Source organism: Malurus melanocephalus, unplaced genomic scaffold, assembly GCF_030028575.1.
Source record: "Malurus melanocephalus ecotype Western Australia unplaced genomic scaffold, MMel_1.1 scaffold_219, whole genome shotgun sequence".
NCBI lineage: Eukaryota > Metazoa > Chordata > Aves > Passeriformes > Maluridae > Malurus > Malurus melanocephalus.
In genome coordinates, this window is record NW_026623451.1 from 82916 (window position 1) to 108494 (window position 25579).

Sequence of the window (25579 nt, forward strand, 5' to 3'; positions counted from 1 at the left end):
GCGCGGCCCCACTCACGGCTCTCCCCTTCCTCCCGCAGCAAAATGTTCATCGGGGGACTGAGCTGGCAGACCACGCAAGGTGAGCGCCGCGGGGCCCCGCACCTGCCGCCGGGGCCGGGGGTGGCGGAGCTGGGGCCGAGCCCGGTGTGGGGGGGCGGCGGGGCTGGTTCGGACCGGGCCGGGCCGGGACACCTACGGTGGGTGCTGTGCTTGCAGAGGGCTTGCGGGAGTACTTCAGCCAGTTCGGCGAGGTGAAGGAGTGCCTGGTGATGCGGGACCCGCTGACAAAGAGATCCAGGTGAGAGGCCGGGCCCGCGCCTCCCTTCGCCCCCGCCGCGGCCCGGCCGCCACTTCAACCAACTTTCTCTCTTCTCTCCGCATTCCCTCTCCTGCCCGGGTTGCGGGRCTCAGGGGCTTCGGGTTCGTCACGTTCATGGACCAGGCTGGCGTCGACAAGGTCCTGGCCCAATCCAGACACGAACTGGACTCCAAGACGGTGAGATGACTTCTCTCAACTCAGGGGTGCATTTGCCTGCAGAGCGGCTGTGCTCGGAGCGGTCGTCGATTGTAGTGTTTGATTTCCAGTTAGAGGTTGTAAACTATTGATTTCTGATACGGATCGATCGTTCCCTTCTCTGTCCCGCTTGCCGGCGGGTAGCCTAGCTGCCGCCTGAGCACCGGGCTCACCGTGTGCATAATCCTGGTGTGCGTCTGTGGATCTTGGTGATGGTTTTCCTCTTGCCCGTTGGTCGTAAAGCCCATCTGGGCAGTGACTGTAGCCCTCTCGAAGCTGGGACACCTGAGCGCGTTTGGGGTGAGGGTTTGCCCCGTGAAATAAGATAAGGCTGCGTTTGGAGAGAGGGAAGTCGCCCTTTCATCCAGTGTGCTGCCGAGCATTGATCCCTCCCCAGGGATGCTGTTCCCCCGCACTGCTTTCCTGGCCATGGTGGCCGGTGCCCCATCCTTCCCGGCAGAGAKCCCCCATGCTGTGCAACCAGAGACTCTTTGTAGTTTGCTCAGGTGAAGTTTTTGTAACGGTCGTGGAGGTTCAGGACTTTATTGTCTCCGAGTGTGGCCAGTGCCTGCCCATGTGGGCCACCACCGCCTTCTTGGAGCGGTTGCTGCTTCAGCCCTCACTCTGCAAGTGGGGGCTKATGAGGAGCTTCAGCTGGGCCAGCAGAAAGATTTGGTGGCTCACTGGACTAGTGGCGTAACGTGGTGGGTCCTGCCTTGTGATCTGGTGCTTGGGAGATGTGCAGGCTGTTTTGAGGGGTGGGGGTGAGGTGTCTGAGTGGGAGGTCCCTCCTCTTTAGTTTTAGTGACTTGCCTTCCCCTGAATTCCTTTTCCTTATTGCTGCCCCGGGGTGAAGGTGAGGGTAGGGATGGGGGAGTGGCGGGGGCTGCAAGGGGATGGCATGGTGAAGGGACATGTTCTGGCTCCAGGCAAGGGCTGCTGAGGAGTCCAAATGCACAGCTTTATTTCTTGCAGCGCGTGGCTCAGGCGTCCTAGTCTTTATCTTGGCAGAAGGAGAGGGCGGGAGAGCGAGACCCTCTTTCTTAGGGTTTACGGCATGAGTTGCAGCAAGATTTATGTCTGTTCCTGTTTAACTGCCTGGATCGCTCCCTTTGATGTGCACAGGTCCTTCCTCCCCACGGCAGCTCCCGGTTAAATCTACCCCAGCCTTGCTGGCTGAGGCTGGGTCCCCAGCCCTCCTTCTTCCAGAAGTGATRTAAAGTGAGTTTTGCTCTGAGGGAGGGGTTGCAGTAATGTGTTTTGAGGAGGGCCCAGGGTTTTCTTTTTTCCTTTTTTTACCTAGCCTGTGTAAACTCAGTGTCTGATCAGCTAGTCCTGTCATGAGTCTGTGGGCTGGCATAGACCCCTCTTGGAAAGGCAAGTAATGCATGTCTGTTGCACTAATCCTGGAWGTGTTTTGGGGCTAAGAGCGAGCCGAAACCCACAGTGTCCGTTCTCTCCCCTGGCCGTGTTGCCGGCTGTGTGAAGGTGCTCTGTGGCCCACGGTGTGGCCCACGAGGGTGGGGAGGGATGGTGGGCACTGCAGGAGAACAGAAGGGCCCCGTAGCACAGGGTGCGTGGGGACTGGCCAGCCATTGAAATTCCCTGCTGCATCTGCTCTGCTTGCCCCACCGGCACGGCACAGAGAATTGGGACAGATTTGCCAGGGCCTTCCTTTGTTAGGAACTTTGATCCTCTTCCCCCTTCCTTCTTATTTTTTATTTAACATGTTTTTCAGCTGTGTCAGATGTTTTGGGGTGTTTTGCCTCGTTGAGAGTTTGGTCTTGTGGTCACACATGGAACCTCCATATGCCTTTTCCCTGCTGAGCTGAAAGGCTCTGCCGTGAGTCATGGGTTAAATGAGACAAACTCATCTGAATCTTAATTTAGAGTTTTATGAAACTTTGCAGGAAAGGGCCTGGTGTCCTGTAAGGACAGCCTTCTCTCGAAGCTTGGTGTCTCCTGGCAAACGGCACTTGATGGACAGTGTCTGTTCAACTTGTTGCTTCATTGTTTTCTGATTCTTCCTACCCTAAYGAAGGCAGTTGGGCCGATTCTTCAGGGCAGCCTTGTCTTTTTCAGACTCTCTTTGTTTGTAAGCTAGATAGCAGCAGGCTACAGGGTTTTTCTTGAAAAGACTTGATATGAGAATTGGCTTTACAGTCTCAAGGTAAAAGATTTGTGTGACTTTGTAAAGCTGCAGCTGGCCACTGCCTTGAGCTTCTTTAYGCGCTGTGGGAAGAGCACTTGGCAGTGCTGGGTTGCCCTGTCGTTTCTTTGTTGCCGTTGTTTTTGCTGGGTTTGTCTTTTGTGGTGGAGGGAGTGATCTGCAGCTCCCCGGCAGTGCGGACCAGTGGGGTGGAGGTAGAGGCAGAGGTAAAATGAATGAACAAACCTGGACCTGAGGTCTTGCAGGTCCTTCAGAGCCCTCCCTGTGCTTTKGGACACCAATACCAGCTGGGCTAACACAGGAGTTACTTGAGCTGAGTATGAAATGGGGCGTTAGGTGGCCTGAGGAGCATTACTGTRGACCAGGCTGGCCTGTTGGTACACCTGCGACATCAGTGGGATTTCTCATCCCCAAAGCCTTGTGGGGTGAACTGGAAGCAGTTTGAGCTCAGGTAACTTCCATTCACTGCAGCCTGATCTGGGGTTTTGTTTTTTGGATACAATCTGAACAGTTCTGAACGCTCTTAGCAGATTTCTATCTGGGTTTGTAAAAAGGATCCATTACGTCAGTGGTTGACACTGAAACACAACTCCTCCAGGGCTATTTGTTTTAACACCAAAAATGAGGGAATAAGGTACCAGTGCTTTTGCTTTAATTAGGAAAGACTCCAGCCACCAAGGAGCAGTCCAGTTTGAGTAACTTGAGTCCGGCACCGAACTCACTCCCCTCAGCATGTTCCCAGAGCTGCGCCTGCAGTCGGTCACCCCAGCCTCCCTCTACCTGCAACAATAGCTGGTTGTGCAGAAGAATTTGTGAAATGACTGCCTGCTCTCTCCAGCCAGGAGGACACGTTATCTCTGCCCAGTTGATCACACTCAGGGTAATGAGAAAATGAGGCTGAGCTTAGCATTGCTGAGTATGAAAGCATCTTATTGGCAGGAGCTGAATGACACTGGCTGAGAAGTAAAAGACAGTAGATTATTGTTTTTGCTTATTATCTGCCATCAACCTCCTGGTCTCCTGCCGTCCCCTGTCCTCAGAATTCTCTGTGGGTGTCTGCACTAGCCAGGAAGCAGTGGGGGGGTTATGTGTGCATGGGGAGGGGAGGGCCTGGATAGTTCCGATGCCCCAGGGAGGCACAGGAGGGTATGCTAATCTGCTGGCGTTTGGATCTTGGGGAGGGAGGTTTATTTTTGAGTTTATTTGTGCTCTTCACTTTTGCCTCTGTTTACCTACGTGCTGAGTTTATTTATGTTGTAAGCTGTGAGTCAGGATGGAGGTGGGGAAAGCAGGGAGAGAAACTGGTGGAAGGGCACAGAGGGGCCAAGCTCCGGGGCTGTGAGACAAGTAAAAGGATGCAGGACGGGAGGGCAGCCAGGCTGGAAAGCTGAACAAAGCAGTGAGAGGAGCTGGAGAAACACAGCTTCCTTTTGGGCTGTTGGAGCTGCCTGGCTGATGGGACAACGCTCCAGGCTGMCCTCCCAGCTGCAGCCTGTCCAAGTGTGGGGATGAGCCAAACCTGCCTTTACCACAGGCCTTTGTAAGCTGATTTGTAGGTCTGGATCATCCCCGATGTGATGTAACTTTACAGGAGTTGCTGTAAAAATAGGCTATAAAGAAAGAGGTGGTGGCTGAGGAGGAGAGAAGGCTTTGTGGGTGTTTGGCTTGCAGCTGCATTAGTGTTGTCCCAGCTTTTGTGGTGGTGCCGGTGGTGGTGTGAGGCCAATGCAGGCACGCGCTGATCCGTGCTGAGCCCAGCAGAACGCGCGGCACCTGGATGGTGGCGCAGGGCCCGGCTGCTCCGGCCGGCAGCAGGTTTATAGGGAGCTGAACAGGCACAATGGAGACTCAACTCGCCGAGGGAGGGAGGGAGGGAGGGAGGCATCATGGCTTTGTGTGCAGCGCGGCCTGGGGAGAGGGGCAGCACGATCCCTGTGGCCGCAGCCTCCACAGCCACAGCCGGGGGGCCTGGGCTCCTCGGGTTAATTTGTGCCATCCTGGCTGTTCTTTTATTGCTTCAGTCTGTGTTTGAAGGATTGGAACGTTTGGGGGTTTGTGTGCTGCCTCTTCTGTCTTGTTACTACCCAGGTGAACTCTGTACTTGTAGGCAGAATGAAGGGTGGGAGCAAAAAGGCAAAAGAAGCCACTTTTAATATGAAGCTGGTGATGCAAGGCACCCAGGGGCAGGCCRAGCAGGAGGGTGCAGCCCAGCCTGTTAATCCCAGCATGTGAYGGGCTCTCAGTGCATCTGCCCAGTGCTCAGCTGGAGATGGACCACTGCATGCTGGGACTTGTAGTCTCCCTGGATTACTTTACAGAGAGGGAAAGATGTCTGCAGCCAGCTTCATTTTATTCACCTAAGGTAGATTATTTAGGCTTTTAACAAGGTGCCACCTGGGCAGAGACAACTGCACACATGGAGGAAACCCTGTGTCTGTAAATAGGTGGGAGAAGTGTGTTCAYCTGTTCTTCCCCACATCTCTTTCAGATTGACCCGAAGGTAGCGTTCCCTCGCCGAGCACAGCCCAAGGTAAGCACTGTGGGCAGCCCTTGTGCCYCAAAGTACAAAATTTGTGGTGGTGAACCTTGTCCTTCTGTGCAAGGCAGCCAGTGCATGCAACAGAGTTGCTTGCTGGGATTTGCTCAGGAGTCACCTGGAGCATGCTGCTGGGGCTTTGCATGGCARTGAAGGAACCAGAAGGTCCCTTGGTTGTACTTCAGGATACACTAAATAGMGCTGGTGGATTAAATGCTGCCCAGGGTGAACTTAGTCCTTCCAAGGCTGCAGACAGTGGTTGGAAGTTCCAGGCCTTAGGAGATACGAAACTGYACCATGCTGTGATGTGACACAGGTGGAAGAGTGTCGTATGTGCACCTGTGTGTGGTGGATAGGTGTATGGCAGGGGAGGGGAGAAGGATTTCACTTTGTGAAATGCTCTTCTGTGCTTCAGCACTGGAAAAGGTAAAAGGAGTTTGGTGTTGGATCTTACCTACCAGAGGCTCTGGCATTAAAATGTGCAGTGGCAGGAACTTTTTGCAGGCATGCAGCTACAGACTTTTAGCTAAGGAGCCAACAGCAGGCTGGAGACTGCATTTAGACTTTGGGTCTTCCTTTAACTTGGCTCTTGGATCTGAATTTTAAAGTAGAGTCTGTATTCCAAGTGCTGTTATGGGTAAAAGAGCTGGGGAGAAGCTGTGTTGAGAAGCAGAGGGAAGAGGAGACTGGTGCTGGGAGGGAAGTAAGGGGTTCAGGCACTGAGAACAATTGGTGAGCAGGTATCCCAAGTAACTGGAGCCAGGAAGCACATGGTAGGAATTGGGTTAATTCCATTAAGCAGTTTGGTGACAGAAGGTGCTTTAGTGTTAGAACGGGCTGCTCTCCAAGCCAGGGAATTGCTGCGGATTAGCCCTATGCTCCTTGGGGTAATTAGGACCATGTGTTCCTCTGAGAGCAGGGGTGTAGCCAAGCAGCTAAGGGGAGGATGCAGCTGGAGAGCCAGTTCAAAGGATGTTGGTGTGCCTCAGCCTGGCAGCCACGGCCCCTCTCAGGGCAGTTAGTTTGCTTCCTTGTCCCAGCTGCATCAGTGACAAGTGGCAGAGGGATCTTGCCTTTGCCTTCTTGAAGAGGCAAAAGCGATTTAACTGGGTGTTGACTGGGCTCCATTTAAGTGACTGGGGAAGGGTAGTGAAATGAGGCTTATTCCATTCCAGACTGGAATGCTGTGCAATTTGTGGGGTGGGAGGGCAAAGCCTGGGGAGCCTGCCTGTGCTGGCAGGCCTCCTGCCACCCTGMGAGCAGAGCAGATACCTCTGGGGTTGCCTAGAGGAGGCTGGCTGTGCAAAGTGCCAGGGCTGGGGAGGGGACAGCCATGCCCCATGCATTTGGGATGGTGTCACAGTGGCAGGTTAGTGAGGGGAGAGGCTGGTAATTGTCTAACAGGAGCTGATGGCTGGGTGCTGGCCCATGTAATGGGGGTCTGTGAGGGCGAGAGCACAAATCTGGTATGGGACAGATCTGCCAGCCGTGTTTTGCCAGAGGGTTTTGAGAAGGTGGAAGCTCAGCTGCAGCAAAGGGAAAAGCACTTCCTGGCAGCAGAGGGGAGTTAGTGGCCTTTTGAGGCTCATTCTCTCCTTRCTCTGGGTTTATTTGGTGAATTCCTGTCCTTCCCTTTTCCAGATGGTGACCCGAACGAAGAAGATATTTGTGGGTGGTCTGTCTGTGAACACTACTGTGGAGGATGTGAAACAATATTTCGAGCAGTTYGGGAAGGTAAGTCTCTTGAGTGGTGTTGGATCAAAGCTGTTGCTTCTGGGGCAAAAGGAGTTTTCTGAACTTTTGTGGGGGTGGGATTAGGAGCTTGTGAGTCTTTTGCAAGGGTTAAGTAGATTGAAGGTCAGTTACAGATGCTGGCWGGCTGTAATGTCCTTGTAGGGGCTACAGCCAGTGACTTCTGCCCTGTGGTGATTTGAAACAGAGTTTGTTCTTGTTCCCAGAGTTGCTAGGACCTCAGCTAAGGGAAATGGTTTTCCAATTTTTCCTTGTCCAGAAACCTCTAGTGACTCACAGATWTGCAGTTTGTTCAAACGCCTGGAGGAAGGTTTATAGACATGTCTAACAGAGTGGCTGCGTTATCAAACCTCTGATTTTGGCCTGTTTCTAACTCAAAACTTTGTGATTGATATTTCAATATCCTTTATTAGAAATAAGTCTTTTGGTCCTGAAATTTGTCCTGCCGAGTCTTGGGCAAATGGTGATGTAAGTTTTGTATATTTGAAGGAAATTTGGCACTGAGGCTGTCCCTTGTGTTGGTCTGGTTCTTCTGTGGCAGGTGGTGGCTCAGGAAAGGGTGGGCTTCTGTGGCTGGAAGTCAATTGTGCCATGGTCCATGACAGCCAGGTGTGTGAATTGTGAGACTGCACTGAATCTGAGGGTGGAAGGGGGCTCAGCTGTGACCTTTCAGCTGAGGAGGTTGTCAGCATACTCAGGAGTGATATCAGCAGTATTAGACTGAAGGATCCCGAGATTTTTAATGGGATTAGGAGCTGCAGGGGATCATCGTACCCAAGTGCCGAATGCGGTCACCTCTGTGGCAGGACATTGCGACTGTTTCACTGTTACTCAGTGGTGTTGTGCATGGGTTTGCTCTTTGGGGCAGGAAGCATTGTATTCTGAAGCTGTTGGGATCTTCCTGCCCAGTTAGAGGGGAAGAACATGGTTKGGTGGGTCGTAACCTGGTCAGAACGTTTCTGACAGCATCATGGATATGGAGGGAAGTGCCATGGGAACTGCAATGTGGGGATTAAGGCTTGGTATTAATTTCCTTTTGAAATTTTCCTGCCAAAGGGTGATGTTTTGTTAAGGCACACTAATTTGTGAAAGGAAGTTTTGTAACCAGGTTTGCCATACTGCTGAAACCTTTGGGCAGAAAGTTTGGGACAAGTATCTGCTCAGAACCTTTGTTCACCTTCTGAAGCCAAATTTTCATGTCCTGGTCTGCAAAGTGGGACTCTCTGTTTACTTCTGAGAGAAAGTGGGATGCCCCCATGTTTGCTGGTTGCTAGCTCTGTGTGGTTTCATTTTCTCTAAGAAATAGGCACTGTTGTGTCCCCAAGAGCTTTTACATGGTATCAGTGAGGGTGCCACCACTAAAGGTGGTGGTGTCCATGTGTCTGTGCAGTCTGAAAGTTGCTTGACTTTCAAGTTCTCCTGTGCTGCTGATGGATGTGTTTGACAGGAAAACAAAATGTCTTGGGCATAATCCCCTTTTAACCTTGACTGTATCCCTGCTAATTCAAAGAAGCAGCCTGGCATGGAGCATTCGGTTTACAGACCGCTACAGTTGCTCTAGTCTGAGCAGTCCCTTCCAGCTCTTTTGAGTGTTGTGCTGTTATGTTACGCTTGTTTAATAGTTGTCTGTTAAGGGGTGTCCTGATATGAGGAGACTGGCAAGGAGTGGTTGTGTGAGACTGTTTTCTGGAGTGGGCAGAAGGGARAGTTCTGCACAGCTTGGTGCGATTCATTTCCAAAGAGCCAGCGTCCCGGACAGCATCCGGTGCTCCAAATCTGCACGAGGCTGGAGCAGCTCTCTTGGCTTTGGGGAGTTCCCATGGGGAGAGGTCGGGGCTGCTCAGATTGACTTGCTGKTTTTGGGGCAGTTTTCTGACTCATCTGTTCACTTCGGATGAGAGACTCCTCAGAGCTCTTGTGTAAAGCATTGCTTGTGGCCTGTAACCATCTTGCAGACTAAACCTCACACAATTCACCCATGGCCAGGAGAACTGTTTCCTGAGAGATTCTCTCCAGTAGATAACTCAGTATGGCTGAAGGGAAAGTGTCTTCAGAGCTAAGTCTCTGTGGCCATCAGCTCTGGGGTTCTGAGCTCTGAATGTGCTGTTGTATGGTTTGTAGGACTAAGAAAAGCCTGCTGCCTTGTATTTCAGATGTGACTCTTGGAAAACATGATTTTGTTACACAGTGTCTTTTGGTGGCTCTTTATGATGTGCTGGGGCCTCCCAGGTTTCCAAGGTCTGCTAGGATCCCTGCTTTAGGGGTGTCTCAGACACCATGAGTGGTCTTCATCTCTTAGATTTAKGGCATCTTTAAGTGATGGGTGYTGAAGCTCCAGTTGTGGTATCCTCATTTCAGAAGATRTTTTTTCAGACAGACTTTCCAAGCTATTTAGGTCCAGTACTACTTCTGGAATTGCACTGGGACTGTGTGAAAAGGAATTGTTGAGGATGCCCTTTTAAAGCTTTTCTTTAGAGGACTTATCYTCTGAGGAAAGGGCTTGGTAACTGCTCACTCTACTTCCAAGTGGCCCCACAGTTTTATAGCACCTGGCAGGAGAAAAATTGCTACTCTTCCCTGCTGAAAGAGCTGAGAGCAGCAAGTCATTCTGTCTTGATTCCTCAAGCTCAAGGTACGAGGATCCCAGGGTGATGGTGATTTGTAGTCAGTCTTTGAGAATCCAGTGGCTAGCACAGTTTGGATCTCGGCTTTAGGGTGAGATCATGCTGTGCTTGBGAGGAGAGGGGAGTCCAGGCTGCTGCATGGMTTTTGCATGAAGGTTTGTAGGTAACCCTCAGGCCACAAGCCTGAGTGTGTCTTAGATTTGCCACCACTTTAAATTAGGATGGATGCTTTTGAAAAACATATTTTAGCCCAGACAGAAAGCACGTACATGCTGAAGGAATTACAAGAGGAAGTGCTATGGCCTGSAGAACAGATGAGGTCAAATTAGATTATCATAATGTTCTCTCCAGTTCAAATCCGTGAACTGCAGCTCACAAGTCTACCAAGGTGGTTCGTGTCAGTGCATCTCAGGTCAGAAGCAGCACACCTCCTACGTCCATTAGCAGGAAAAAAATGGAAGCTGGGCTGCAAAGGAGATGGTTTTCTATTTCATTAGACAAAATTCCCAAATATGATTTTTCCATTTTGGCAATTCTGCCTATTCTCCTATTTTTGTTTTGTTTTGTTTTCTTTCCTTTCTGTGTCCAAAACCTTCTCTCACCTTTGTGAAATGGAAGTGGGAAAAGAAATATGAAATGTGTGAAGAAAAAATCCATGAGTATTACTTAGGGATAAAGAAAGAAAGAGAGAGGCTGGCACCCCAGTTCTTCATATCAAAATACTTGGTTTTAATAGGTACARAAGGTGAGGCTTCAAAGAGGATCCCAAAAACTGTTCAAGTGTCTCTGCTTCGAAGAGGAATCACTTTGGGGTTTTTTTTTCACTTCCAAAATTCTAACTACAATGGACTAATATGGACTGCTGTTTTACTGAGAAAGAAAATACAAAGGTTTTTTTAGTACAGTGAGAGAGACTGAGAAGTGATCTCAAGCTGGCTGTGGTTTGTCAGGTGCAGCTGTGAGGGCTTTGAGCATAGTGGGATCTCTAGGAAACACTTCTCTGGTTCCAAAACTTGAATCTCTCTGAGATGCAAGCTCAGGCCATGCACATGCTTTCTAAAGGAGATTATTTTTTCAACYGTGGGACAGAAGTCCTGGAAAGACTTTCATTCACAGTATGTGTAGCCAAGTGGCTTGGCTTAAGTTGGATGGTGTTGGAGATCTTTAGACAGCACAAGGAATTATTTCAACAGCTTCTGTAGATTCAGACTACCACCCTCCCTGAAGCAAGAAAGAGAGGAGGAAGGTGTCTTGCACCTACCACCTCAGGCACAGCTAGTCTAGTTCAACRTGTATGAGAATGCCAGAGGAGCTCAAGTTGCAGCTTCCTCTTTTTCTACTTCAACCTGTGGCAACATGTTGTTCTGTATTATTTTTGGGGAGGAAAAGGGATTGTCCATCAGAGTAATTTCTTTGGACTGTTGGGTCTCTGATTTTGTAAGCAAAGTTATTTGTGTCAAATCAAAACTGAAAAAAATAAAGCCATCTTTCAGATTCAAGAGATTGTCTGATGAAGTTTTGTGGTAGTGAAAGTCATATAAATTKAAAGATAGAAGGCGGCTCAGAACAAACAGAGTCGTTTTGTCATGGAGCATATCTAAACAGTGAAATCTTTGCCGCGGGGTGTTGTTGCTAAAATTTACATAGGCTCCAAAATGATTGGGCAAATTCATGGAAGGTCTTTTCACATACAGGCACCCCTTCGAATTCAGAAAATCCCCAAATCACAAATAGCTTGGAAGGTGATGTAGTGTTCTGGGGTCTGTGGTAATATCCTTGCCTTAGCTTTATGTTCTTCCAAAGTTGTGTGTTGATTGATACCTTGTGTGTGTTGATTGATACCTTGGGAGGTTTGGGGCAAGGCAGAGCTCTGCTCTAACTCTGTGCAGCCAGTCTTTAGTTTGTTATCAGGAGAGAAGCTGGTCCTTATAGAAACTGGAAGTGCAGAGGTTCTGGAAGAAACGGGGGCCTGCACCCGAATCAGGTGTTTGAACTCATAATTTTGTTGTGTGCTTTTGTGTTTGGTGAAGCAGCAGTGCAGGAAATACATTCACAGTGACGTCTTTGCATGACTCACTAATCACTTGCTGCACCAAGGGTGCTTGGAAAGTGCTTAAAACCAGTCTGCATCTCTCACTGGGCCGTGTGTGGATGAGTTGGTCATGAAAGCTCAGCCTCTCTGTGAGGCAGCTCTTGCCCAGAGAGAGATCTCCTCTCTAAAAATACCCTGGAAGCAAACAAGAAAAAAGATCTGAGGTCTGAGGAAGGTTCTGACCTTTAGGCTGCCAYCTAATACTCCATCCAAATTCTGGATGCTTTGCCTGAGAGGTCCTGAGATGTCACTGGGGTGATGGCTGTTGCTGTTGCGATGAGGGACAATCACAGAATCTGAGGTGCTGAGTCTCAGGAGGGTTTGTAGGTCTGKCACAAATGYGTATTYRTSTACTCCTGCAAGAAARATGGGGCACTTGACTTGGGTGTATGAGATGAGTTTTCACTGCTGACTAATGGGAGAACCTTCAGATACTGATGGCAAATATCYTTAAAGGAAGACTTGTTTCTGTGCTTACAGTGGGCATGATTTTTCTCACTTCGGMTTGGGAGAATGTTAATTAATTAATCCTTAATCTGCTGCTCCCTGGAAATTTCAGGGATCAAAGCTACTTGTCAACCTGCTGTGGATTTCCAAACTGGATTTTGGATTTTCTTCCACAGATCAGAGGGCAATTTATGTAAATTCTCACACGTAACATGGTTGCCATGAACAGATGGGGAGGGGAGGAGAAGGGGAATCTGATCACCTCTCTTGTGGCAGTAGGCAGTTTGGCCTGTGGTAACAATGCCTCTGGAACAAAGGGTTCTCTGTGCTCCGCATCTGGTAGGCACATAGCCAAAAATGCTGTAGCAGTAATGGTCATTCAGGTCTTTTGGGGTTCATCTGATATTTGCCAGGTGCCCGTGTGAGAACGGGCAGGAGCACCTGGACAGGCTGTTCTGCTCACCTGTGGCATGGAGCAGGCTCTGTCCCCTTGGCCAAGTCTCCCCACTGGAGTTCTGAGAGTGGGTCTGTAGAGTGGGGTGGGAAGGGTCCCTGTGGCACAGCACACCTGCTCCCTGGAGCCAGGCTCTCTGTCCATCCATCCTTCTCCCTGCAATTGGTCTCTCCTCTGTGCAGTTGCGAGAACCTCAYGGGGTTGTTAATGCTGTCTCTTGACAGGATGGCTGAGTTTAGTTTATAGATAGTTTGGTTCTAGATAGTTTGGTTTATATTTTCCATATGGAAGCTGTCTCAACAGTTACTATTTTTATGCCAGACTTTACTACAAATATGTTGCTGTGAATCCTTCTAGGACCAGCTCAGCCATTTTTTATTTGCAGTTCAGGTGGAAGATGTATATCTCCACAAACCCTTTTGCTTCAATATTTATAACTTTCAAAATCTATCCTTGTGAAAGTGCATCCAACATTTCTTACTGACCTAATATAAGAAATTTCTATTTTTTAGAAGCTGCATGAAGATGTCATTTGTTTCCCTTCAACAAATAAGTAAGAATGAAATGGGAAAATTGAAAGATATTTGAGTGGGATTAGACCTCTGAAAAGCCCCAGGTATTTTGGCCAAAGCTRGATGGATCATTTATGATTATGGTCCCTTTAATGAGGGGTGCTGAAGCTCCAGTTGTGGTATCTTCATCTCAGAAGATGTTTTTTCAGACAGACTTTCTAAGTTAGTGGGTCTAGTACTACTTCTGAAACTGCATTGGGACTGTGAAAAGGAATTGTTAAGGACACCCTTTTAAAACATTTCGTTAGAGGACTTGCCCTCTGAGGAAAGGGCTTTGTAACTCTATTCACTCTACTTCCAAGTGGCCTCAAAGTTTTTTAGCACCTGGCAGGAGAAAAATTGCTACTCTTTCCTCCTGCCTGTCCAGGAAAGGCATGGGAACACTTAAGACTTAGAGAGGAGAGAGCCAAGAGCACAGAGTCATCCTGTCTTGATTCCTCAAGCTCAAGGTACGAGGGTCCCAGGGTGATTTTTAGTCAGTCTTTGAGAATCCAGTGGCTAGCACAGTTTGGATCTCGGCTTTAGGGTGAGATCATGCTGTGCTTGTGAGGAAAGGGGAGTCCAGGCTGCTGCATGGCTTTTGCATGAAGGTTTGTAGGTAACCCTCASGCCACAAGCCTGAGTGTGTCTTAGATTTGCCACCACTTTAAATTAGGATGGATGCTTTTGGAAAATACATTTTAGCCCAGAYGGAAAGCATGGACGAAAATCACTCCTCTTTTTTCCTGCTTGTTTAGGGGAGGTATGGGAACACAGGATCTAGAGAGGAGAGAGCAGGGAACACCAGGTCATCCTGTCTTGATTCCTCTAGCCTGAAGGTACCAGGTTCCGGGCAGTGATCATTTACAAGAGGGGACTGGCTTCAAACTGAAAGAGAGTRGGTTTGGATTGGATCTTTGGATGAAGTTYTTCCYKGTGAGGATGGTGAGGCTGTGGCACAGGCTGCCCAGAGAACCTGTGGCTGCCCCATCCCAGTGTTCAAGGCCAGGTTGGACTCGCAGCAACCTGGTGGAAGGTGTCCCTGTGCAGAGCAGCGGGGTTGGAAGGAGGTGATGAATCCCTCGGGAATGCCGATCGGCCTGTGCTGGGGTGCTGGAGGCCCGTTGGGTGCCCTCCCGCAGCCCGTCAGCGGCCGCGGGCACCGAGCGCTGCGGGGCGGCTTTGTGAGCCGCTAATCCGGGCCCCAGCTGCCATGGCGGCCGCGTTGCCATCGCGACGGCCCCGCCGGCGGCCGCCTTTGTTGGGGCCCGGCGCGGCCCAGCCGGGAAAGGCCCAATGCGGCGGTGGCGGGCGGGGAGGAACGAGTGGGGGGTGTGGTGGTGGTGGTTCACCGCCACAATAGCTGCCCAGTTACGGCTGGTGCTGGCTGTAGGGAAGGTGCAGGCACAGCTTTGGTGGGCGCTGGATGCGGTGCCTCGGTGCGAGGTTCTGCCGGGGTTGTGTATGGTACGAGGTGTGTTCCCTATAGCAAGGGTTACGGGGAAACTGGGCYCTGCTTTACTTTGCAGGTGTATGCTGAGACCAACCAACTCCACTCACAGGCTGTCTTGAAAGGAGATGGGCATGTGGAGGTTTTAATGGCAATAAAATACATCACTAAATACACAGAGTTGTAGCCCYGGAGTTGTGTGTATATACACGTACATATGTACACACACTTATATATCTGTTTTAGAATTAGTTTTTAGCAGGAAACAGCTGTCAAATGGAGTACATGTGTTACAGTAAATACATTTTTGCAAGTGTAAGTACATTTGGAGGTGCTGGGTAGACACCTGATCTCAAAGCAGAGCCTTAGGAAAAAGCTCAGAAGGAGAAAGGCTGCAGCTCTCCTCACAGCACACAGTGTGGTTTGGGATGAAGTGGTTGCACATCTCCTGTCTCTGTGAAGTGGTTGCACATCTCCTGTTTCTGAGGGCTCAAGAGCTGCAGCAGTGCCCAGCCATTGCCCACTATATTGCTGTGCCTTGGGTTTGTGTGGATGTGCACTGGTCTCTGCCACTTGCAGTTGCTCCTGCTTCCCGGGCTCTGCAGAGAGGAGTCAGCAGCAGGCCTGTGCTCACTGACACTAGTTTACTTTTCTTCTCGTGCCCATCTCTCATTGTGATGTGTTTGTGGTCTCCAGCTACCTGAGATGGGAGTGGCACTGCCTCAGAGTGYCTTTGACACAGCTTTCTCCCAGTGTTTACTGGGGAGGAGAATAGCTATTTCTCCAGCCTTTTTGTGAACTGGATKGGGGAATGGATCTAGATTTTAAAATGAAAAAAACCAGATAACAAAACCTCTTGAACTATTTTTAAGCCATGTCGGGTTTCCCTCCAGCACATCACAGTTGGGATTTATCATGAAGGGAAATGGTGCAGACACAGGAGCAAGTGGTGATGGTGAATGGCAGCGTGAGGAGCTGCCCCCAGCACCCATCTCCCTAACTGTGTGTCCTGGGAAGTTGCTGAGTAGTTGCTTCAGGTCTGTGTCAAGGCTTATGTTCCCCATGGCTCCAGCCTGGATGCTTGGCATGTTTATCAGGTGTTTCTTTATTTGGCTGAGGGAGGCTGAGCCAGGATGGGAAGCGTGTGAGATGAGCAGGAGCCAGGTTGTCTGTTGTCACCTGGAGTGGATGTGTTAGACAAGGCCAAGGGCATCAAATACGATCTCTGTCTGCTTATGACAGCACTGGAAACGTCAGCAAGGGCTCCTTCCATCCACCTGGCCCTGAGGTGGAGCTGAGTGTCCCTTGTTGTGCTGAAGCCTCTCCCTTTCCTCACTTTTGCCGTGGGCAAAGCCCGTGGCTGCCTGTGCCAGGGCATAGGCTGTGCTCTGCCCTCTCCAGTGAGGAGGAAGCAGCAATGAAGATTCTTCCTGGGACAAGGCAAGGGAGTAATCCTGTAGAGTTCAGGGGGGTTTGTGGGTTTGCTGCTCGGGGAGCGGCTGTCTCGTATGGAGAAGGAAAGGAGGAGGGCAGCTGCTGGCCGGAGACTGCTGCCACCTCCCCTGAGCACTTGCACGTCCAGTTTCATAATCGGATTAAGGCAGTGGTATTAGAGGAGGGATGGGTCAGTGGGACAGGTTTACACTGGGGCTTACACGGAGGGGATTGAAGTGTATTTTTTAACCCTGCTCGGGCCGACCTGCAGAGCGGATGCRGCTCCACAAGGCAACACCCGCGGGAAGATGGGGGGAAAAGTGGCACCAGGCGGTGATGTGCCGGGGAGGAGTGCAGCCCCAGGCCGGCTGGGGGATGGGATCCGGCTGCCCCTCCCCCCCGGGAAGGCAGCCCTGCTCAGTCCTTGCAGTAAATTTGCTCTAATTACAGCCTCCAGCAGTGGGAAACCTCACTTAGAGGAAAGGCTCCTCTGGGGTGGGGGTGGGGGCGCTTCCCCAGCTTTCCCAGGCAGGCTCTGTTGTCTGAGGCCTCCGCTTCCCCTGTCGCTGGGAGGCCCCTTATTCCTCTCCCCTCTCCAGCTTTGCTTCTCTGCCCCTCTTTGATTCTTCTCTCCTTTGAGGCCGGGATTTGGGAACAATGCCCTCCCTGCTCCTTGGCCCCCGGCTGGAGCCGCAGGCAAACAATCGGGGTCACTTGCTGCCAGGGGCTGGGCCGAGGGGGCTCAGCTCAGCAGCACCTGCCCCAGCCTGGTGGGGAGACCAGGACCATGCTGGCTGTGGCTTGGGGAAGTGCCTGCTGTGGTAGCTTATGTGTAGTGCATATGTGTGCATGCCCTGTTTCTTTCTTGGGGACAGGAAGTCTCACCTTGATCCCCTCAGCTCCCTCAGTTCAGGGAAGCGCTGAACAATTGTATTGGAGGATGCTCGTGGCAACAGTAATAATCTGATCGCAGCACTTCTCTTTGCAGGTGGATGATGCGATGCTGATGTTTGACAAGACAACAAACAGACACCGAGGTGAGAGCTGTCTTCTGGCCCTAGGAGAGGTTACTGCAGGGGTTTTGCCTCCTGCCTTGCCTAGGGAGGGGTCGGTATGCCAGCAGCAGGGGATGCGGGTCGCAGCTGCTCTTTATCTTGCCTCCAGTCGCCCCATTCTTTTGCATCTGCATCCTTTACCAGTGGCCCTCACAGCACAGAGAGCTTTTGTCCAGTGTGTTTCCTGTGCTGTAAACTCATCGAGTTGCAGATATGTGAGAGGAGACGGCCCCCTCCTCTGCTTGCTCACCTCCATGGCTCCAGCCCACAGTGTGTGTCTTACCTTGTCCCGAGTAATCTGAGCTCTGGGAAAGCTGACACGAGAGCCTGAAGAGTGCCTGCTTCTCGCCCCTTCCTCGGCCTGGAGCCCACTTTTGCTCCCAGGTCACCTTTTCTTACCCGAGTCTTGCTAGTCGAGTCTGGTTACAGGATGGGAGCAAGGCTGTACTGTATGCGCCCAGCCCATCCATGGGTGTCCCTGCCTTCCTGGTGAGTCCTCTGACTGACTACCTGGTGGTGTGGCAGGGCTCGACATTTTCATCCAACTTGGAGATTTATTGGCTACAGCTTGACCTACAAACTTAGCTTCAGCCTCTTTCCAGTCAGGGTCAGTAACAGCCCTGTGCTGGCTGCTCTCCTGCATGTTGTTTGAAGCACTTCCAAGCACCCCTGCCCCCAGAGCAGTGAGGGAACTCTCCCTTCTGCTCTTGCTACACTGTGTGCCCTTCAGATTTTTCTTTTTTTTTCTAAAGCCATTAAATCTACCCTGACTGCCAGGCCTCGGCAGTCCCAGGATATTGTTCCAGCTTCATCTTGAAAGGGAAGAAGCATTAACCTCTGTTCCTCCATGGGTGCCTTCCAGTCACTGGTCCAGTTAAAGTTGGGCATTTGGGAAGCAGCAGGGAGAGCTGCCAGCCACTGGGCTGAGGGGCTCAGCCCAGGACACAACAGGCCTGATGGGGGTCTGATGGGGCTCAGGACTCCTTTTGGCATCAGAATTTTATTGCTGAATTCCTGAGTTCCTCTGCTTGTGGGTGTTGAGGTGAATGGTGTGAAACTACCTGGGTGCAGATGGAGGAGTTTATAGAGAAACATTTCTAGCAGTGTGGAGAAAAGRTGGGGTTCTGGGCAGTGGATTCCCATCTGCTTTTTAAATGTTATTTTACAGTGCAATGGAATTGGCCAGTTCTGGAAAGCGGAAAGCTCTGCTTAATCCCAGCTTGCTTGCACGGCAAGCTTTAAGACATCCTCCCACCTGCCTCAGTTCTCCGGAAACGGCTGCAGTCAGCTGAGAGGAGTTCAGTCTGCCCACCCGACTGGGCTTTGCCAAAACTGTCAGCAAAGGGGTTGGTGAGAGAAAGGAGGTGTGAGCGTGGGCCAAGGGCCAGGAACATGCTGTCCTGTCTTACCCCAGATATAAACCTTACTTTGGTGAAACTTTGCAAATCGCTATGTCTGTATCTGCCTTGCTGTGTGCAGCTGCAATGYTGATCTGTGCCTGCTCACACGAGGCTTTATGGACAGTGCCTGCGAGGGAGCTGCAGGGTGTTCTTGCTGGTGGGGTGCGTTTATTGAGGGTGGTGATGTCCTGGCAAGCAGCTGTTGGTTTCCCCACCGACTCTTTGTGTGAGCATCTGCCCAGATCCTCCCCAGTGCTACCAGCCATGTGGCTTGCCTTGCAAATAGCAAAGTTAAAAAAAAAAAACAAACCAACCCAAACCTGGTTGTGAGACCAATTGGGTTCAGAGTGGGTGGGAAGTACAGGATGAGTAGGAGAGGAGAATCTATAAGAGGACAGTTCTGTTCTTGTGCATAAAAGCAGAATTTGCTGGAGCGGGAAGATGAGTGACAGCTGTTTTTGAAAGGGTTGATTGTGCTGTCCTTTTCTCCTGCCAATAAAAGGCTGTGAGTAGAGAGTTCAAACTGTGAGAGCTCTGACCTGATCAAGGAGTTTTGCTTTTTCTTCAGGATTTGGGTTTGTCACATTTGAAAGTGAAGATATTGTGGAAAAAGTGTGTGAAATCCACTTCCATGAGATCAACAACAAAATGGTGAGTGTTTGGGGCAGAACCTGGGGGAGCATGGGAGAGAGCAGGGCAGGGGCACAGGGGCAGGGTGCAAGGCACTTGGGTCTGATGTATCTTGTGTGCAGTGGGGAATCAGATTGAGTATTTTCCCAAAAATCAGAGCAGTCAGTCTGGGGAAAAAATTCACTGTRTGGAGGTGGACAAGCATAATACTGAGTTCTCAAGGAGGAGAGCTAGCTAAACAAGGAGTTGTGCTGCACTTGGAAGTTCTGAAGTTACACAAAACCTTGTGGTGGCCTGGGAGGGGGAAGGTTTCACCTTTATTCAGAAATGAGAAAAATTAGGCTTTGAGGCCCTGGTGCAGGGTCAGGTAGAAGATCAAGGGCAACATCAGGAGGAGAAAAGCAATGTTTGAGCTCCCCAATGCCTGTGGTGGCTGCAGAGCAAGAGGGAAGGCTGGCACCACGCAGGCTAGAGACAGGGATGCCAGGGAAGGGCAGCGGAGTGGGCTGACAGAGGTGGCTGGAGCTGGGACGTGCCATCGTGCAGGCAGCCCTGCCTGGCCAGCCTGTGCTCTGTGCCGTGTCCTGTGACAGCCTGCGATCCAGCCTGTGACAGCCGAGACTGATCCTTACTTTCTTGTGGCAGGTGGAGTGTAAAAAAGCTCAGCCGAAGGAGGTGATGTCCCCAACGGGCTCTGCACGGGGGCGGTCCCGAGTCATGCCTTACGGGATGGATGCCTTCATGCTGGGGATCGGCATGCTGGGTAAGCCCCCGGACAGCTCTCCCGCTCTCCCCCCGCGCCCGGCCGTGCCAGGCAGCAGCTTAGAGGTTTATTCCGGGAGCGGCGGGGCGGCCAAGGGCAGCGCTCCCCGTGCGGGGCTGGCGGGCTGCGGGGGCACCGGGACCTGTTCGCGATCGCAACTTGCCCTCTGCTGGCACCGGGGAAAACTGCAAACGTGCCGCCGCTGCGCTGCGACAGCCGGGCTCCTGCGGCAGCCGAGCCGGCCGGGCACAGCCCGTGCTGGGTGGTTCTGCCCCTCGGCAGCTCCTCCACCGTCCCGCAGTGCCGTGGCACATGGATAGCAATTCCTTCGTGTGGGATAGGATGTAACTGCAGAGCTGAGTGTGGAGTAATCTGTACCCAGGCATCTTCCTCCCACACTTTCTGATTAATTAGTTAATTAAAGAGTCCCTGAGCTTCTGCTTCAAACAGTGGTCTGTATAAATGTCCCTACTGCCATTTAAAGRCTGTTAAAATGCCCCTTAAAGTTCTAGGTTAGTGTTGTCACACTCTCTTCCCTCTCAGTACAGCAAATATCTGGTATTGCAGGGAAAGCTATACATTTATCGTGGGACTATCCTGTAAGGAGAAATTGGTGACAAGTAGGCTGGTTTTCATGTCTGCCAATGCTCCCAAGGTAAAAGCATTCAGATAAAAATTTTAAAAATGGGRAAARAAAGTMATTTTCCCCATCTTCCAGGTCTACAAAGCCTCATGCCTAGATCTGACRGTCAGCATGATCCTTCCAGTGTGGGTGCTGGTCCTGGCTTCTCTCTCTTCCCACTTTCATTCGAGCCAGGACTGAGCTGRCCCAAGAGCACTGTTTGCTCAAGATCATTGCTGATGTTGCTGGGCAGGGTGTACTCAGCCTGGGTCTCAGTGCTAAGTCTGCTGAGTAGCAGTTAGTCTCTGAACAAAACCCCCAAAAGGGCATTTTTCCACCAATGTTTTCACTTGACTTATTGAAGGAAAATAAATCTCCAGCCTGTGGTTTTGGGTTTGCCTTTTCTAAGCCATCTGAATTTTAAAGCAGCAAGACTCAACTGAGTCACTGGGAAATCCACAGACTCATGTCTTGGGAGATCTCAAATCAAATATTCATCTGTGAGTCAATGCTCTGCATTCTCACAGGCTTGTTCCTATAGGTGGTCAGCTTCCCTGGGGAACAGCAGGAGCTATGCTCCTGCCTGTGCCAGGAAATGTTCTTTGTACCTGCATTCATCAGCCCTTCTAGTGCAAAAGTGACTCAGAGCTATTCAGCCATTCAGATGCCCCCTTCTCCCTGATCTCCTGTTTGTAAATCCAACTGATGCATCAGAAAGCCTTAGTCTRCAGACCTGTGAGTTTGAGAAGGAGATCTCCATGTCCTTTCACGTTTGGAGCAAGGAAAAAATTAAACAGATCTTCTAAACTCGTCTGTAGGCTCGYATGCATTGTGCACTCTGCCCAGTGCTCTCCTGGGGCTTCTGCTGTTCCCTTCTTTCTGCTCTCTAATGCCAAAGGGTGCTCAGGCTGCTCATGAGCAGCCAGGCTCTGYGGGCATGGACCTTGCCAGCTTGCAMTAATGAAGTCTTTTTCTCTTCCCAGGTTATCCAGGCTTCCAAGCTGCCACCTAYGCGAGTCGAAGTTACACTGGCATTGCACCTGGCTACACTTACCAGTTCCCTGGTGAGTGGAGCTCCCTGCTCTGTTTCTTGGTCTGCCTTCAGGTGATGGGAGCCCTTGGCATGATCAATAACCCAGGCTCTGCCCCTTTCACCTTTTCCCCTGTTTGGTCTTTCTTTAAATTGGAGACGGATGTGGAAGGGGGAGGGGAGAAGCCCTGGAATAGGTGGGAACAGCCTGTCGTTCATTAGGATTATCCTCACACTGCAGTGGCAGGAAAAGCCCAAGGCTGCTCCATGTCCTTTCTGCTGGCCTCCTCCGTAGGGCTGCTGCTGTGACACAGAAGGGCCCCGCAGCTCTGCCTGTCTCACTGCCTTTGTGTGTGTCTGTCTCTCTTTACCAGAGTTGCCACCGCTCTGAAAGTAGCACAGAATGTTAAACCCCATGTACCAGGGAACTCCTGGGCATGCAAAAGGCCCAGCAGCACTAAAGTTGTGTTCTGAACCGTGCCTGGACCACTCATAACCTTCACAAAGCACTTGCTGGGCCAGGGGGCTGCAGATCCCCTGCAAACTGGGTAGTTTCAAGCTCCCAACCCTGCCATGTGCTCAGAACATGGATTCTGCGATCAATGGCTGGAACCTGCTGTGCCACAGCTGCTCAGAGCTTTGTGGGGCCTCTCCTCCCTCCTGCTCTTTGCCAGGCCGGGAAATGAGGCAGAGCACACTTAGGGGATACACGGTGCTATTGCTGTTTTCTAGAGATGTGGCAACTCTGAGCATCCCTTCCTTACTCCATCCCTCAGTGTGATGGTTGATATATGAGGTTTTGGTATTAGGGGCTGGGAATGGGAAGTTTCCTCTTCACCTGGCTGAAAGTTGCTGTTGCCTCCTGGCTGTCTGGAAGCTCTCCATGAATCCAGCTGTAGTGGCTTCAAGTCTCTCATAGTAAACCTATGCCAGGCTGAGTGTGGCACATACTCAGCACACCCTGGCCTTGCCACAGAGAGGTCAGATTGGCYGGGTCGCAGAGCAGTGCTCCAGGGCAGACCTGAGGCTGCACAATGAAGCTTGAACTCGTCCTGCCCTGGCCACATTTATTCCAAGGATAAATGGAACCTTTCAGCCTTCAAGGCAGGAGTCCGGCACCTTTCAGCACCAGTTAYAAATCAGTTTAAAGAAGACACTGGCCTGGATGCAGTCTGGTTGCAGGCTGCTCCCCCAGCGGACCCCGGCTGCTGTGTCTCTGCGGGGCCTCCCTCGGGGCGTTTGATGAGTTCCTAAGCTGTCTTGCATTTCGTTTTTAGAGTTCCGTGTAGAGCGGACCCCTCTCCCGAGTGCCCCCGTCCTCCCTGAGCTCACAGGTCAGTCCCGCTCATTTCCTAAACTCACAAGCTGGAAGGGGAGAAGGGGGCTTTGGGCTGTTTCAGTGGTGTTGCTGCTCCACAGCCTGGCACAGTTAGACTGGAAATGTGCCTTATTTCCTCTTTCATCTGGGTAAGCTCTATCTGAAGCTGGGGATGGAAAGATGGAGAGGCAATCAGACCCATGTGCATTGCCCCTGAAAAGGGCCATTGCAGGTCCTTTCCTGCTGGTTGCCTCGTTTTTTAGCTCCTTGCCCCAGGCTCTATGTAAACTGGATACGGAAACTGCAGACACCATCGTGACTTCCACAGGTCTACAAATGGCTTTAAGCTGAGCTTCTGCAAGGATGAAATTTGGAGTGCTGGGAGGAGGGAGAGGTGTGGATTTACCCCTGATTGCTCTAATCCCAATTTCCTGGGCAGGAGGGAATGGTGCAGCTCCCCAGCTACTCCCACTCAGGCTTCTCCCTGAGTAGGACTGAGAGTGGTGGGACCTTGCAAAGTCCTGCAGTGCTTGTAGGGAGCTGTGGAACAAAATGGGAGCAGAGGATCATTCTCAGTGTCCTCAAAGTGCAAATACCCACTCAGCCCCTGGGGTGTGTGCCGTGTGTTCTCCCTGCGTGATACTCCTTCTGTCTACTCTCCCTTCCATGGCCATGTTTTCCCCAGCTCTGTCCTGTTCATGGTTTTTGTCATAGAAAAGCTGCTTTGTGTAGCACCTTGCTTCCTGTGTGCCATCTCATTTTCATGGTGTTCCTCCTTCCCAGCGCTTCTTTGCCCCCACCTGTTTCAGGGTTTGAATCTCTCTGCAAAGGGGTATGGAAAACCTTCCTGGGAAGCTCTTCTGGAATAAGCAGTACAAACAGGCTTGAAAGGGAGCTTCTATGGCACAAAACCGTGTTAATTCTCAGGGACTCTGTGAGGATGCTGGGGTTGGCAGCCACCAATGAACAAATTTTCCTGAGGGAGGTAGGGCAAGACTAAATCCTGTCTCCTACAACAGAACCCTTCCCTGACACCGTGTATGCAGCTGCATAAGCACCTTTGAGCTTTCTGGTTGGCAAGCAAAGGAAATGTGGGTCCAGTTGTTTATTTGCATGTGTGTTTTTCTGCAAAACCCATCACATTTGTAAAGGAACATTGGTGACTTGGCAAAAATGGTTTTTTCCTCCATGCCCACTTCTGGCTGTCCTGTGCCTTTTCCTAGCAAGAGGTGACTAGCCCAGGACCTGGCTGTCACTGGTGGCCAGGGTACACCAGGGCTCTGCACAASAAGAAGTTATTAATGCTGCTGTCCTGGCTGGGTGCCAGATTAGCTTCCAGTCCTGAGTGTCTCACTGAAGTACCAGCTGGGGATTGTGGCATTCTTCCCTCCCCGATACGCTTACCTCCTGTTAAACAGGCCCCGTGCAGCCGCTTGGCTGGGCCGCRGGCTGCCATTCCCATGTATAGGCTGGAGTTGGCCCCACAGAGGGCAGGGCCCCCTGCTCCCACAAAGGCCCACTGAGCTGTTCTGTGCTCGAGGGCCCTTGTGCCTTTGAGTGGCTGCTGCACACATGGGCTGTGCTTCATCACTTGGCGAGGGGAGCTGTGAGGAGGGGATGGCACAGGCAGGGATCACACACAGGTGCTTTGTCACCGCAGCGCAAACCTGGTGTCTCAGTGGATAAGACTGCAAAGGCAAGAAGATTTTTTCTTCTAAAAAGATCTGGAGCCTTTGAAAAGACCTCACCTTCTTTCTCTGTAAAACCACGTACATTCATATGTTAGGGACTTGCAGCAGGGGTGGGTCAGAAGAGTGGCTGCCAGCAGCCTTTCTTTCCCAGAACAGGATATTTAGGGGTGATGTGAAGCAGCAATGTTGCCTGCATTGGCCCAGGGCCTGTAATGAGCGGCTAACCCAGATAGAAGCTTCGTATGACGTTTGCTTGAAACAGGCTGGTGCCTGCTACTAAATATTCCCTCCTAAGCTAGTCTGGGTTTCAGCCTTAACGCGATTGATTTGTTCTGACCTCTTTTTATGGTGCTCTAAACAGAATCACAGTGAATTTCACATTCAAGCATGAAATGCTGACCCAGTCATTTTAAGGGCAAAGAGAAACATACTGGCTAGATGCCTCCTGCCCTGAGGGCTGGATGCCTCTGGCAGTAGAGTTGGGAATTAGAACTGCTACATATAAATTAAGACTTACTGTTTTAATTAAGCCATTTCTAGTTCCTGCTCCCATGGTATACGTTTCCTGCTTTTCTACAATGAGCARTGAAGTTTTGAGTAATTCAGGAGCAAAACCCAGTGTGGGAAGGATGGTGTGTGTATTTTGAGCAGAGAAATAGGGAGAAAGAGGCTATTGCACTGTTATTCAAGAATATTACCAAGAGACRGAGGAGAGGCTGAGCCTCAGGATGTTAAGCTTCAGCTGCTGTCCCTGAGCTGTTGYGTTTCTCCACGTTTACTGCCAAAATCTGGATCTGTAGCTTCAGATTAACTGCATCTTGCAAGCTTAGTAGTGACAGAATACATCCAAAATCACCCATTTCTTGTTCAGCTCTTCCACACTATGCCACTGGCTGCTCTGGGGTGTGGGCTTGACAGAGCATGGCTGGTGCATTCCCCTGGATATTGGCTGTGCAAAAGAACACTGATAAATRCAGGGTTATGCACTTCCCTGTTGTCATCCTTTGATGTCCTCTGTGGTGCCCTAAGCCAATATGTATGTAYGG

At 50.9% G+C, this 25579-nt stretch overlaps 1 protein-coding gene across 2 annotated transcripts in view; it reads left to right on the forward strand.

The window, feature by feature from the left end:
• The window catches only part of MSI1 (musashi RNA binding protein 1), a 29940-nt gene that overhangs the window by 485 nt on the left and 3876 nt on the right, over window positions 1-25579 (forward strand). For both annotated transcript variants that reach the window (XM_057374190.1, XM_057374192.1), the window contains exons 2-11: window positions 39-79; window positions 217-298; window positions 412-496; window positions 5173-5214; window positions 6862-6954; window positions 17013-17061; window positions 19048-19130; window positions 19755-19872; window positions 21478-21558; window positions 22802-22858. In XM_057374190.1, the coding sequence (XP_057230173.1) occupies window positions 39-79; window positions 217-298; window positions 412-496; window positions 5173-5214; window positions 6862-6954; window positions 17013-17061; window positions 19048-19130; window positions 19755-19872; window positions 21478-21558; window positions 22802-22858 (731 nt within the window). The remainder of the gene's footprint in view (window positions 1-38; window positions 80-216; window positions 299-411; window positions 497-5172; window positions 5215-6861; window positions 6955-17012; window positions 17062-19047; window positions 19131-19754; window positions 19873-21477; window positions 21559-22801; window positions 22859-25579) is intronic.